Raw genomic sequence first — 16,092 nt, 5'->3', positions numbered from 1 at the left:
AATCAATAGCTTAAAGCTTTAATAAGCTCTCTGTGCTTGACATATGTGTTTGGTTTCTGGATCAAAGCCATATTACGTTTTTTTCTCCACGTCGATATTTGTTAAAACAGAAAAAGATTGTTTATTTAATCACACTGCGTTGCATTAAAAAACACAAATCCAGAATACATAAAAATTATAAGGGATGGCTGGCAACAGACGGCTTTATCACTAACAAGCGATCTGTTCTAGGAAAAAATTATAGAACCCTAATGTGAAGTTATACAAAAACATATAAATAAGAATCTAAAAACTAAACAGCTAATCTTACGGATTCATAAACAGCGATGCAATAAAAAAGAAAATGAAATACAATAATTACAAAAGTCACGATTGATCAGGATAAGGTAAGAAAGAACAGGAAAGTTTTAAAAGATGATAAGTGTAAAGGTAGATAATAAGTGGACAAGGATTTGAAACACGGCCCCCGGCTTCAAAGACACACGCTGCAGCCTGCATAATGTTGCATTATCAATGTACATGTACTTTTTGGTTTTTTTTCATAAATTTGATAGAACTAATAGTATATGTCTGTTTACTTTTGTTGCTTCTTCTACATTAAGCAACAAGGCTTTTCTTATGTATTATACTTTTTATGTCCTGTATTTTATGTTTCCTTACATAAATAAACAAGTACGGTCCACTGCAGTGTTATCGCGTTCATGGGTACAATGAGTAAGTATCAAGAGCCTCATAAAATTCTAACCAAACGCCGTAAATATTACGTATGCTTAACGTCAAAATAATAGACAATTACTGCGTTCAGACGTCCCTGTACAGCTATTTCAATTTACAAACTTAAGTTTATAGTATTACTTAAAGAGTTGTCAACAAAAAGTCATTAAATTTGACGTGACACTATACCATTTAAGGAGGGTTTTTTTTATTTATTTTATTTGATTTCCAGTATTCCCACACCGAAACTAACAATATTAATATCTATTTACAATTACACAATACATATAAACGTAGGCTTTACTTTATTCCGAGTTGTGAATGCTTCAAATAGTAAATACACAAATGCATAACAAAAAAAGTTTCTTTGTTATGTTCCGTGATATTATGGACTCTACTATTGATTAAAAAATAACGATCGCTTCGTTTTGACAGGGTTTTCACCGCCGTGTTTTTATAACAATTTTTTATTTACTTAAGATATTTTTACATACATTAGTGAGCTCAGTATAAATTAAGATTTAAAATATACTAGCCTAATATAATAGAAAAATGTGACAATTGACAAGGCAAAGTAACATAAAGCGACTGAGAATAAAAATGTTTATGGCTACTGGGAAAATCGTAAAACAAAAGTACAAAAACTAAAAAACTTGTCCTGATAATTTAGTTTTTAAATTCAGAACTCGGAATTTGAATCAGGAATCGAAATTTAAATGTTATCTGCACCGCGGCCGATATATGTCGATAAAAATAACATTTTAAATTTAAGGACCACAGAGACCAAACATTTTAAATTTGTTTTAATTTTATATTTATCATTAATTAAGATTAAGTTAGAAATAAATAATGTTTAAATAATATTAGTAATATGTATATGCGATGTGTTCATATTTGCAGCGACTGGGAAAACAAGTACCTACTTTATAAAAACAGTTATGTGTACTGCTGTAGAGATTTTAGTGAACTTAATTATATTAAATTAATCGTAGTGCAAATAATTGTTTTTATTATGAATAAAAAAATAAATGTAGCGATATTAAATAAAGCTCATGTTAGATTTATTTGGTAAATTACTGTTATTTCCCTGTCAAATACGGTAACTGTGAATATAATTATAGATTAATAGGAATAATTATATACTTAGATAGTAAAACCTGACATAATTTTCTAACATGGAGTCTCAAGTACATCTGCCCATATTTTTTAAATTCAAACATGCATCTGAATAATTGTGAACGGGTTGTAGATGAGGTGGCATTTTTGACTATATAATTGTTAGACCCATTAATTTTAAATAAATGGTGTAGATTTCAACTTATGATAAAACATATGAACGAGACACAATTTCGAATTATTATTATACGTAGTCAACGTATACGAACACGATTTAAGTCTGGACTTGTTTAAGCTATCTCGAAATATTTTTAAGGAGAATTAAGAATATCCATTCTGCATAGCACTAATTAATAACCTGCATCATGAGCACACACCCCACACACACCCTCTCACCTAAATTCCCCCTTCCCCCCTTTTACACCATCACATAACACAGCTGAATTAGCTGTTACTTAGTTTAATGTATTTAATATTGCTCATTGATTTTTTACATTCATAAACTTTTGAATCTTACTATGTATTCTATTTTTGACTATATCTTTATTATAATTGTTTTGTTACATATAATTCATGTTAACTGCAATGCGAAATAATTTAATAAATATAGTGTTTTCACCATTCGACTATAACGATATGAATTATTGTAAAATAACAAAATAAAATACGTTTATTTAAGATCATTATATAAGATCAAAAACATAAGATCATCATGGACTTATTCCACGTCATTAAATTCAAAACTGTTGGCATCCCTACTCATCGCGTAGGCCGAGAGAAAAAGCCGGCGTAAAAAACTGTCGGTACTCTATGTAGGTAACAATAGTAGGTAAGATGGTAAGTAACAATAAAATAAATATTGACAAAGGATGTAAAGGTATTGCTAAAAGTAGTTACCTCCAGACAATATATTCATTAATAAGCACATTTAAAAATACACTACCGAACATTCTAACTCCAAGTATACGTATAGGAAAAAAATAACATTTATTTGTTATCAATTGTTTCTTAAATGCAAAATTAGTCTGCGCTATTCGTGTTCCTTGCTTGTTTTCCTTCACGTTATCAAGTAAACTCTTGTGACTATTCTACTGAATATTTAGTTAAAACGGGTCAAAATTTTACACAATAAAGCTATTAATGTATTGTTCTGATATACAAAAGGCAATTGTATTATGCATCTATGCGAAATTCATCCTTTAGAGGTTACTGAGTGGTCAAATGCGTATGAACACAATCACTATGAATTATATATACTTAAGTAAATAATGGTGATTTATATAGAACGAAAATAATGTATGTAAATGTCGGATTTATTATCTACATACATGCTATACATTATAACACGTAGACATTGTTAAAATTTCAATTTTTTTTTTAAATATTTAATTTTACGGTAGCTCGTATAGACTCGTAGAGTTTATTTATAAATAAACCAATCGTTGTTAAGAATGTGATATAATTTTAATATCTATTTTGTATTATATCTATATATTAATTTCTATTAATGAATTATATTTTTTATTGACATTATGGATATGACTAAATAAAAAGTACCTTTTAGGTGTAGACCTCAGACCTCTGTATCTGTTTCGTTATCATTTATTTTCTAACAGGCATGTAAGGTAAGATTACTGTGCCTGACTCGCGGTGGAGTTTTGGGTCTAAGGCACTTCAGTTTCCTTGTATTTTCCTCTACTGGCGCAAGGCCTAATTTTGAGGATGGCAAAATTAACAGCCATTTGCCTATAGTAATTGTTTGAACGTATACAAAAAAAACAAAATTCAATAAAAGATAAATCAAACCTACAATAATTTAATATAGGATGAGTAATGACATTGTCTCGTAATTTATGCGTCCAACATCATAAGAGAATCCAGTTGCCGGCACAAAAAACCTAAGTGCATAGTTGTCGCTATGAGTCGAAGCATGCGCACCAGTCTCTCACGACACCTTCATAATCATTTACGGACTTTTTATAGATAGGTATTTAACTAAAAATGTCAGGTCAAATTATATTTCAAATAGGCCTTTAATTTAATGTTAGGTATCAAACGATGGCTATTTTTAAAAGAAATAAAATATTGTTTGTAGCTACTACTAAATTCGTTCTATAGGATAGTAAATCCTTTTGTGGTACACGACTTTGGTTTTTGGGTTTCATATTAGTTCTTTACTATGTTTATGTATATTGCATTTATAATATGTAGCTCAAACAAAAAGAAAACTTTAGTATGTATGTGTAGTTGAAAATTCCTTCCTAACGGCAAACTACGTTAGCAAATGGATTAAAGATAAATTCATCTTTTCATAAAGACATATTTTCAAAGCACTTGTGCGTAAAGACATTCCAACTTAAAAAATATTACTATATTAAAAGTATGAAAACTTAAATATCTTTTTTTATATTCTTCTTCTAAAATCACACCGTTATTCAAAACGGGCACCACTTCTGACTGCTTATTTATTACTTAAGATGTCATGTAAAACATGGTGTGATGGTTGCAGATCCTTACAAACGTTGTGGTAAACAAAAAACTTGGCGATTAAAAAGAGTGGCGAAGAGTTTATTGCCAGTTTTTCTTCCGTTTTACGCCCTTGATTTGAGTATTGGCAGTAAAAGTAAAATAAGAAGCATTTATTGTATATTTCTTTTTGACGTTCATAAGTGTACATTGTGTTACCTATATGAATAAATGATTGTTAACTTAGACTCTAGCGCAGAAACTTTAATACCATTCTTAAAGTTAAAACAATAAAGACTGAAGACGTTGAATCAATGTGTCTCTGTACATATAAAAACAATCATAATTAGATGTGCCTATTATATCAATGCCTTACCCTGTCTTAATATCTTAAATATTAATTAACACTGAGTTAGAATTGTGGTTTGCGCTTCCTTCGCACCCTTGATACTTAGGCCTTAACCTACATCAAACTTATTACCTCTTCCCACTCTAATATCTATTCTATTTACAAAAGGAATGCTATTAATATTTTTATCTAATTCAGTTAATCTATACAATAGTAGGAATACAAAGAGGTATACAAAAATGTTTTAATAAAACTATCGCTATATTAGGTGTCGAACCTTTATTTATAAAATTAAATATATAGGAAAATTGGGATATTCGATCGTACACCAGAAGCATAATCTGTATTCAGGAACAATAAAAAAACCTTAAACAAACGAATCGTTTTCAGAAATAAATATTTTTAAGTGTTTTGATTGTTTATATTATAATTTTATTTTCTTACATATCAGAGCGATAGCGCTGATATCAGCTGCTATTGTCACAAAGTCTTGTCAGTTTATAATCTTTAATATTTGTCGTATAATCGAATTTATAATATTCATACTTAAACATTTACCTACTACTGTTAAAGCATCTTGACTATGGCCTCTGTATTATTACACATTTGACAATTGACATTTAAGAATGACAATACTAATATTATTAACAGCCAGTAAACTGATATGTATCTATTGTATACTGTATTACAATAAGTCAGTATCATATTTATACTGCGATCGTGTGGCATTAATCTGTATTTGTATTGGAGAACGTAAATGCATTCATAAAATTGTCTTGCCCATCCTTGATTTATCTATAAACATGATAATAATAAGGAATGTTTTATGACTCACATGCACATTAATAAGCAAAAGATGCAAAGATTCTTGTATTGAGCACTAATACGATATTTCATTCGATAGTTTGTCCCTTGATTATAAAAATAAATCAGTTTACACTGTTTTAGTTTTAGTAAATGTAAAATTAGAAGCATTTAATTTTTATTCTTTTTTGACGTTCATAAGTGTACATTATGTTACCTACATGAATAAATGATTTTTCATTTTATTTTATTTTTTAATAAATCAGTATTTTGTCTTCTTTTATCACAAATTGACAGACAGGGCTGAAAGACTACTTTATCTACAAGAATTCGATGCGAAGTTAGTTCGATTTTTCTACGCCTTAAAATTAGTTACCATGGCAACATAATTAGCTTAACCTATTATTATGATATTGTGTTGAAAATCTTATTATATGACATTGAATAAATTGATCGATGTAAATGTACCACTTTCTTCTAAATAAATAATTTATAATTATTATTAAACAAATACAGTTAATTACACCCTGTGGGCACCACTCACTGTGGTAGTAGCATCAGACGTTCGAATCTCGACTTTTTTAAACCCAATGCATTATCTTTGTATGTTAAATTAACACTTATTAGTACGATGAACAAATAGCGTAACGAAACTGAAAACAAAACAACAGACTTGCATCAATGCTACAGTAATGTGACTGACTCTACCACACTGTAGCACATACATTCCATATAAAATTTGATCCTGTATATTTGGCCCTTTAGTATGTACATTTATCTCGATTCGAATATTTCCTCGAAGATTTTTATGCTTAGCACTTGAACTATGAACTTTGAGTAGCTAGCACTGCAGTTTAGTTAGTAGTTAGAGCCTACATTATGCTTATTTTCTAATAATATTCAAGAATTCTTAATTCAAACTTTGCTAACCTTTTGATAAAGGCCATATCAATTTAGAAATTTAGTTTATGACCGATAAACTTAAAAGCCATTTTATTGTCATGTACTTAAAACATTTGATTTCAAAAAAGTTGCGTTATGTACAAAGATTAGTTATCACGGTAATTTACATAATTGAACTGGAATAGGATGGTTTTATATTGAAGTTACTTTTGGTGCGTTAGGGAAAAAGATGAGACTTAATTTTTTCGATGCGCACGCACACCGTCACAAAAAACCGACACCCTGAAACGTTAGAATAAGGGAAAAATGTTTAATAATATAAATTAATAAATAATAAATAATGTTTAATAATAAAATACGCCAAAATAGTATAACTTGTAGCATAACATAAGTACACACACTTTTTTTACTATTCAAAATGGCTTAAGTGATGTTAAATCGCCGCAGTTCGGTTGAAGTTGGGACGTATTTAATAGTGTTAGTAACGGACAAATGTCGTTACCTAAGGCGATTCTTGGGGACGCCTTAGTGGAGATAAAAAATGAAAATATATTCTCTCCACACTGAGCAGTCGCGCCCCGGAGGGGCATGCGACCTTTCGACGAATAAGCGTTTTGTTTTGGAAGCTGTAGATTAATATGAGAAAAACGGATCCGGTGGACTGTACTATTGTGGCTACAACTACATATATGAAATATTACTGAAAAGTATTTTATATAAAATACCTAACATGTTACCAGCAATGCCGCCTTGAATAATTGCAGCAACTAATTCGGACTTTAAGAGCGTACCAATTATTAAAAGGCCGGTAACGCACTCGTGAACTCTCTGGCATTGAGAGTGTCTATGGGTTATCACTAAACAGTTAAACACCAGGCGAGCTTCCTGTTCTGTAAAAAAACGTCCGATGTCATGATTTATTTTTGCAACTTAGATTTGTTTAATAATCTATTTTTTAATTGACTAAGATTAATCTAAATATATATAACATAGTCGCGTTAGTCACCACTTATAACTCGGATCTACTGGACCGATATTATCGATCTCTTTGTTGGTGGATTCTTCTCTGTTCCGGATCGCAGAATAAATATATAAGCTATCGAATAATAAAAAATAAATTAATTGATTAAGTTTACCAATGAAAATATAGATGCAGAGCCATCTGCCGGGCTGATTTGTGAATCTGAACCATCCAGGGTACCAGCCGAACATACAAAAGCTTCATTGAAATCGGTTTTAGAAAAGTTCAGTGACATATCGCCGTACAGTAGAATATAATAATGAGTATAAATGAAAGATTTTTGTCATAGATCATATCTGTATGTGATTTAGATGGGTTATGACATATTTATTGTTTATGACAGTATTAAGATGAATCTATCCGTGAGAATATCCGTTAACATTTTTATTCATACTATAAAAGTTATATGTTCTATGCAACCCGGACTTAAAACCATATGTCAAGCGATAAATATTCTTCATAGACAACTTCAACAGGAGTCATGATCGATTTCATGATTTCAAAACAAATGAATCGTTGTTTACTTCAGTGATGGCTTTATAATATGTTATATTTTTATTAACACAAGAATATGTACGTAATTTCTATGCCTGGAATGTCGTTTGATGTTCCTTATATTAATAAGAATAAATATAAACAATTTAACCTTGTACAATTCTATACAAGATGCATTCCCGTAATGATGTGTGACATAATTGTGTTTGTTCAATTGACAATTTCTAATGCGAGTGTTCTCTTCACATTTAAACATGTGGTCAAACGGGGTTCGAACTAGAAAATGTAATCCCGATCTTCGTGCAATTATTCGAGATCAAACACGAAGCTTAACTGTAAAATATAAGATACCCATTTCAACACCCCCACTGTTTAAGACAATAGCACCGCGACAGAAAATTAAGAGAACAGCTTAAAGTCCATCACTTATTTCTTCATGATAAGATAGAGTCGAGTCAGTCATAAAAGTAGATTACATTTCGCTCACTCACACTGGTTACCAGTGTTGAATCTGAGAGGGCGACTGACATAAGACGCTGTTTTTCATATAGCACTGTCTATAAGCATCTTAAGAAGTCATTCCAAAGTCACTTTTAAATATTTAGGGTTCCGAGATAGTACAGTTCAACAGACTTATATTGTCTTTAACTATCAATGATTTAAATAGTTTTATAACTATTTAAAATTAATTATCTTCATTTATACAATGACAGGATTCGATGTATAATTAATAATCTGTCTCAATGCTTGACAGGTCATTGGCTTTATATGGGGTCAGATGGTTATAAAAGAATAATAAAATTTTCAAAACAAATAAAGAGCTTTTAAAAGCTTCAGTGATGTTTTATTGAAGAATATATTACATTTTATTAAACAAATCAGTTCTTTGCGTGTTATTTTTAATACATCCTTGGAAAAAGTTATACATATGTAATTCGATAGCCCGGTTTCTAACATTATAATAAGTATTTTAAAAATATATCTGTGTGTATTACGAGATGAAGGAAACCTCTTAAATAATTAAAAATAAATAATAAAAAAGTTATATGAAAATTTATTTATATCAATTCGAAAAATATGTTCTAAGTATATTCTGAATTTATTTCGAATAAATATTACTTTAAAGATTTTACATCATGTTATTTTAACAATTACAACAAATATAATAATATTTTTTATTTCGTATAAATCTAGTAATAATATTATTTGTAAGTTTGTGAATATTTAATGCTATAATTCATTATATGGAAAAATTGTGACATTAAAACTGTTGAGAAAGATATGATAAACCGCATCGTAAAATGCTAAGGTCAAACTAGATCAGACTGATTCTGACTGTATATTTTATTCGTGATGAGCCTATAGATAATAAATAATAGATTATCAGATGGTTAATGTCTTTATTATATTTTACTTTATTAGAATATAGATGTCGCAGTAAAGTATATAGCATTAAGCACATGTATAAAACCTCCTTTTGGAAATTAAGAAAGAACTGACTGTGGCTTGCCACAGACTGCTATTATATCACAATACTGACAATTATCATTACTATGACATATTTATAACATATATGTCACTATGTATTTTTAAAGATCATCCACTCTCAATAACTTTAGATAATAACTTTTTTGATGTTTCTATAAGAATTATCAATATACCATATGTTTACCAAAGTGTTAAATGATAATTTCTAAATTAAAACATGTTTTAATTTACTCCTGTCAAAAATAATTTTGTTCTTTATCGGTTTATATAAGTCCATACACATATGAAATTTTCGTTTTGTATGGAAATAGCAAATAGTCGATTTTTTAAATAGAATATATTGAATCAATCATATAGGTAGTTCATTCCAGCCGCCCGAGCCTCGTAATGGATGAGGCCTCCTCTGCCTAAGGCTTTTATGAAGTCGGTAAGAATTATTTTACGCCTTCGTCAGCTGTTAAGCAATGTCGTTCTAAGGGTTGTCGACTCATTTCTACACGTGAATTTTATTTTATCATAAAAAGTAGTAGTAGTGTATATTTCACTAATCTGACAATTTTCAAGCGACGAAAAGAAAGCGGAGGGCTGGAAAGTTGTAATAAAATGTCATCTCGACATTCTCTAGCGTGGATGATTTTTTTTTATTTTGAAGGAAATAATGCATGGATGACGAATAATATACGAATATAATTTGACGATTTCCACAAGCCTAAGTGACAAAATTATTTTATTACATTATAACTTATACTTTTAGTAAAGTATAATTTACTTTCATATTACTTTAAAAACTAAATAATTTTAACAACTGCCTAAAAATTTACTTCAAACTTCCTGCAAGCACTAGACATTGGAAAACTTCTTCTGCGATATATTAACCTATATATAAATTACAAAAACGAAATAAATATATAAAAATAATATACATAATTACATTAAATTTGTGTATGGATTGATTTAAATTTTATCATTTAAATACAACATGTTTTAAAATGTGTTTCAAATGTTTAAATGTGTGTAGCTGTAAGATTACTTTTAAATAAATTAATCCACGCTCAAAAGCCTAAGGCTAGATTTTAAGTTCAAAAATTAAATTATCTACAAGGATCTTAAAATTTTAATAAATAGATACTAATGTTTCAGTTCATGATTTATAATGTGGTCGAAGACTTTCAAACCTGTTATCCAAATTTCTGTGGAATTGCGTAATCTTTGAACTTGACTATTAGCGGTCACCTGTCTGCCCACACAAATTCACTTTGTGACATCTTTAAATTCAACAATAAAACGAAGGACAGATTTGAGATGTATTTCAACACTAGAAATGGGTTATGGTAATGGTGGCTAATCTAATATTGAAAAAAATGACTGCTGCTATGCTTTTTTGTTTATCGTGCTCGAATAATCAAATAATAAATGGAGGAAGTATATGTAGGTCTTTGTTTAAAGTACAGGCAGCACACAATCAGGGTACTTAGACATAAGTATGTACTTAACATACATAGGACACCTGCAACGCCTAGAGGTCCATGACCCATAGCCCATGTGCGTTAGTCCAAAATGAATACTTATTAAAAGTAATAATTTATTTAAAAAAGATAATCTTCAAATGTGCTCGTCAACATTATTTAACTAGGTACATTATACATGTTCCCTCCAGGATTTAGTGAATATGTCACAATCACATAACTACCGAACCAATTTAGATGAAATTTAGCATAAGTTGCGCATCTTCTTGTGTTCTTGATCAGCAAACATACGTTTCAAACAGAAAACCGCCATAATAAAATATAGATTATATTCATTAAAAAAATTGGGCGCTATAAAATTATGCGGAAAATCTAGAATCTTCTATTATTATTTTCTTCGGTCGTATTCGTTAGAATAACGGTCTTTGTCCTGATTGCCAAAAATATCATACAAATACTTCAAAATATAATTTAAAATAATTTGTAATTTCGGAACGAAGGTAGGTTATCAAAAATAGTTTTTATCTCAATCACCATTACTGATAGCATAACTGAATAAAAATAAATTGATAGCAATAATATTACTTTAAAACTTAACATCGGGCGCGATTTAGAGACACCAAGTGTAACTTATATCCCAAAATAATAGTGGACAATAAATTCTAGACTTAATGACGGCAAGACTACATATAATGTTATTTTTTATTTTACTCTATGATTATTCTGATGTTCTTAATGTAATAAATTCTTTCGCGGCGACGCTTGTCTGCATGTATTTTGGGACCTAATATTTTTTTCAATAACTACGTCATGTTTCCGACAGTTCTCATAAACAATGAAATTTACTTAAACCTTCATCAGAAACATAATTAGTGATAAACCTTTCGGACGTTTTTCAGTCTATTGCATACAGTGTAAGAGCTTTTTAATCATAGAAGAGCATTTGAACTCGTCGCCTACGAAGGTGTCGTATTAAGTAGATGCGAATTGTAACAAAATTTGCCAGCCGAGGAACTTATTTTACAATAAAAACTTAAAATAATTTTATTCATAGGTAAGTACAATTATGACAACAAAGAGATGTTAAAATTGAATCGAAATTTACATGAAAGTTCGTAAGTCAAGGGCAAGAAACTCTTCACCTGTATTTTTTATCGCCAAGTTTTAAGTCATACAAATCGTTTGAATTGTCAACAATCGCAATGATTAGGATCATTTAAATAATCGTCAAGTTTATTAAAAGCTTTATTATATACGTTTAAGAATAATAAATGTTGCAGTGCTGTTTTGCTTCAGTGTGTGAATAATTCCTTGCGGTCGTCTCATTCCCGACTGTGCACCAATGGACGCATTTAACATTCGCTCAAAAGGTGAAGAAAATCTTCATGAGAAAGCCGACTTGATCCAAAAAGTCGACGGCGTGTGTCAAGCATAGGAGACCGATCACCTATTAGCCTGTTTCATCAGGTTGAGATCATGAAACAGATACAGGAATCTTAGGTGCAGATTTGCACCACTGATTTTTTTTAATCCCAGACCTAAGAAGGTTGTAGCAGTTTTTTTAATATATGGTGCTTTCAACGTTTTTTTGCTCTATAAAAACCGGAAACGTGTTTGATGTTAAAATGTAAAATTTAATGATCAATTTAAATGGAAACAATCGTCGGTCATGACATAAAGGTCAGTCTACTTATTAATGAGGATACAATTCGACTGATTTATCGAAGTTTTTTAATCCGCCTAAAGAATGAAGGCTAACAGGGAAATAAATTTTGTTGGTTTCATCTTTATTTTATTGCCAATACCGAAACGTTAAGTATTTTTAATATCACATTTTATTAATCGGTTCTAAATGTATATATTTTTTTAAGTATTAAAAAAAAGCTGCCATCGTTCTAGGACCAAACTTTTTAAATTTGTTCCAAATTTCTATCTATTAATTTATTATTATTATTATTAATATTATGTATGTATTAATATTATTATGACACACAGATTATTTCCAACACGCGAATGTTAAAGATTCCGCGATACATATTATTATTTTAATAAAGATAAACTTTAATTAATTTTTCAACATAATTTTTTTGTATTCATTCGATAAGAAAATGAAAAAAACGATTGATAGAATATTAATGGACCAATTAATTTATGGTTATAACTTTAAATAATGTTTTAGAATAATATATGCCTGTTTATACCGAAATTGTTATGAACGTTTAAACATTTGTATGTTACAAAATCTAATAATAAAAATTTGTTTCAGTTTAAATGTATACACTCTGTACTACTTTAGAAACTTAACTTTACTTCCATATGTCTAAATCCAATATGTTCATAGCATACAGCTCATACTTAGCACTAAGCCCAGGCTTTCTTAGTCACTTAGTTAAAAAAACAAATGATACAGATAATTTTATAATTTATTTGTTTGTACATGTTAACAGATGTAGAAAATGCAACAACAGATTAATGGCACTAATTTTAAACTAGTTTGATGGGGTTTTCACTGTGTCATTGTCGTTTTTATTTATTCCCGTGCGACGGGGGCGTATTTAGCGATGTACTGCAGAGCGCGGGCGATCTGGGCAGGTACTTCAGGGGGTTGAGGGATAGCGTTTCCCTGAAAGAGAGCATTAGTAACATATAGTATATCTTTAATTAATATTTGATAAGTCTATATTATATATAATAAATTGTCATAAAGGTAACTGTAACTGGGGCAGACATGACAGGAAATACATGTCTAAATATTTATTGAGAGTTAAAAGCTAAGGTATGCTATTTAAATACACTTACGCATAATTATAACAATCATCGATTAGGTAGTTTAAAAATGGAATCTTTTAACGGAATGCTTACCAAATTTACGTATTTGGCAAAGGTGCACCAAAATGTTTTAGTTTTTTTCGAGTTACTTGTGACTGTGTGAGTGTGAAATTTCAACTTACTTGGGGTTGGTAACCGTTCTCGTCGGCGACGTAGGTCATTGAGATAACTTCTCCTTCGGGAGAGGTCCAGGAGAAAGATCCTTGGGCAACAGAAGGAGAAACTGGGGGGTTACCGCTGAAGGTACGTGGGACACCTTGGGCTTGAGCGGCGATTCCGTTGTTGGTCTCGAAGCTATAAAACGAAATCACTAGCTGAGATTTACTTACAAATAAATATGTTTTTTTTAATAATATTATATTTTTCTCCTGTTACAGAGACCAGTCTCTCACATACACTTTCAAATGTTATCTTAGCTTTAATCATGTATATGTGAGAGAAGAAATAAAGATAATTTTTTTTTTTTTTTTTGTTGCGATTCAAAATTGCTTCATTTTTTATGAATGATCATAAAAAGAATTTGTACTTACAAGTAGTTGTAGCTGCCGTCAGCTTCGACTTCGTTGCCGTATCTCAGGGTTTCAGCGGAACGAGCGTCAGCAGCAACCTTGGCGACAGGAACGACGGGGACGGGTTTTGGGGCTGGGACGGGGGTAAACTTGACTTCGGCAACGGTAACTGGGGCTTCAGTAACGGTCACCGCTGGGCGGACGGGGTAAGGAGTGGAAGAAACGAAAGGTTTGTAGGTGGGCTGGTAGGGTTGGTAACGGTTGTACTGGTTGTACTGGTTGCGTCCATTGAATTGGTTGCTGAAGGGGTTGTATTGGTTGAGCTTCTTGTACTGACCCTGGTCCTTTTGTGGGAAGTATTGTCCCTGGTTGAATTGAGCGCTGGCAACTGCCACAACGCAGGCGATAAGTACCTGTTTATAAAAACAAAACACTGTATTATAAGTTCTTAATTTAAAAATAAATACAATTAAATATTTACTCACGGCGAATCTCATTTTTGAATGATTGTCTAGTTTGGTTGGACTAGTTCGAATGCCGGTAAAAAATCCGCGCCCGCTTATATATGGCTCAAGAAACCACCTACTACGAATATGAATTGCAATAATATTTTAATTTGTTGCGGATCAAAGGAACATTTTTTTTTACAAACAACACTGGATTCTTCTGTATAGCGTGTTATTTGATCTATTTTTAATGGTACAACTTCGTTTTTTAAAAATATTATTTATTTATTACACTTTAAGATAATATTAAATACGTTTTATAGAATGCAAGAGGTATAATTTGAATTTGAGCGAGTATACTTTTTTTTATGCATAAAAAAATTAAAATTATTAATAACGTTTCTTTACACCTTCTTAATTGTGACATTAAATTGTTCTCAGACCCTTTACATCTATACAGACAGAACTGTATGTATTTTAACTTGTAATGTCCCCAAATAAAAATACAATAATTACGTATATTTCATTTTATTATATATATTATATATAAAGAGCAGTGTTGGCCTAGTGGCTTCAGCGTGCGACTCTCATACCTGAGGTCGTAGGTTCGATCCGGGGCTGTGCACCAATGGACTTTCTTTCTATGTGCGCATTTTAAATTTGCTCGAAACCGACATGTCTTAGACCCAAAATAGTCGACGACGTGTGTCAGGCACTGGAGGCTGATCACCTTCTTGTCTATTAGATTTAAAAATGATCATGAAACAGATTTAGAAATCTGAGGCCAGGACCTAAAGAGATTGTAGCGCCACTGATTTATTTTTATTTAATTTTATAAAGATTGTGATGGCTATAAAGGTAAAGGTTGAAGCTGTAATATCTATATTATGTTACTTTATTTGTTTGATTTACTGCAGATATTTTCTCAAATAAAACCGCTGCTACCTTGTAGATTTGAAAATTATTATCAAACTATATTCTTTTGTTTGAATTCGATACTTAGATATAAGTGGGCGAGCCAAAGGTTATATATTAAGCATAAATAGTCTAGACATCGCCTCATTTGGATCAAGGAGACTGTTTTTTTTCCTTTTTAGGCGATTTATCTTTATTTTATATTGTCATTACACACCCTTACATACCCTATGTTTTGCATAAATAGTTTTTAGAATCTTATAGAACTGTATCAATATCATTAAACCTATAGAATTGTAGAACTGACCTGTTTGTTTGAGGTAATGCTGGTTTCTGTATTTTTTTTATAGAATAGGAATAGGGGGCAAATGGGCAGGAGGCTCACCTGATGATAATAGACACCGCCGTCCATGGACACTCGTACTGGCCGGACTTTTAAGAATTGGTATGCTCTTTTCTTGAAGGACCCTAAATCGAATTCGTTTCGAAATAATTCAGTGGGCTGCTGGTTCCATATAGTAGTGGTGCGCGATAGAAAATGCCTTAGTGGTTGAAAGCTTAGCTGAAATAG

At 30.8% G+C, this 16,092-nt stretch overlaps 1 protein-coding gene across 1 annotated transcript; it reads right to left on the bottom strand.

Moving 5' to 3' along the window:
- Positions 1 to 13,227: 13,227 nt before the first annotated feature.
- On the bottom strand, positions 13,228 to 14,778 carry LOC110998415 (larval cuticle protein LCP-22-like). The gene is made up of 4 exons (XM_022267067.2): positions 14,646 to 14,778; positions 14,182 to 14,573; positions 13,774 to 13,945; positions 13,228 to 13,445 (listed from the first exon to the last, which is right to left on the bottom strand). The coding sequence occupies exons 1-4, from the start codon at positions 14,655 to 14,657 to the stop codon at positions 13,353 to 13,355; spliced, it is 669 nt and encodes a 222-aa protein (XP_022122759.2). The 5' UTR covers positions 14,658 to 14,778; the 3' UTR covers positions 13,228 to 13,352.
- Between the last annotated feature and the right edge of the window lie 1,314 nt (positions 14,779 to 16,092).

The sequence above is a fragment of the Pieris rapae genome, chromosome 12 (genome assembly GCF_905147795.1).
Source record: "Pieris rapae chromosome 12, ilPieRapa1.1, whole genome shotgun sequence".
NCBI lineage: Eukaryota > Metazoa > Arthropoda > Insecta > Lepidoptera > Pieridae > Pieris > Pieris rapae.
Note: the sequence above shows the minus strand (reverse complement) of the source record. Positions and strands in the feature narration are given on the sequence as shown.

Excerpts from the sequence above, each read along its gene's own strand:
- LOC110998415 (XM_022267067.2), bottom strand. Across the intron at positions 13,946-14,181 it reads GACGGCAGCTACAACTACTT|CTTCGAGACCAACAACGGAA; the intron begins GTAAGTACAAAT and ends TTCGTTTTATAG. Across the intron at positions 13,446-13,773 it reads AGAACGGTTACCAACCCCAA|GGAAACGCTATCCCTCAACC; the intron begins GTAAGTTGAAAT and ends GCTCTCTTTCAG.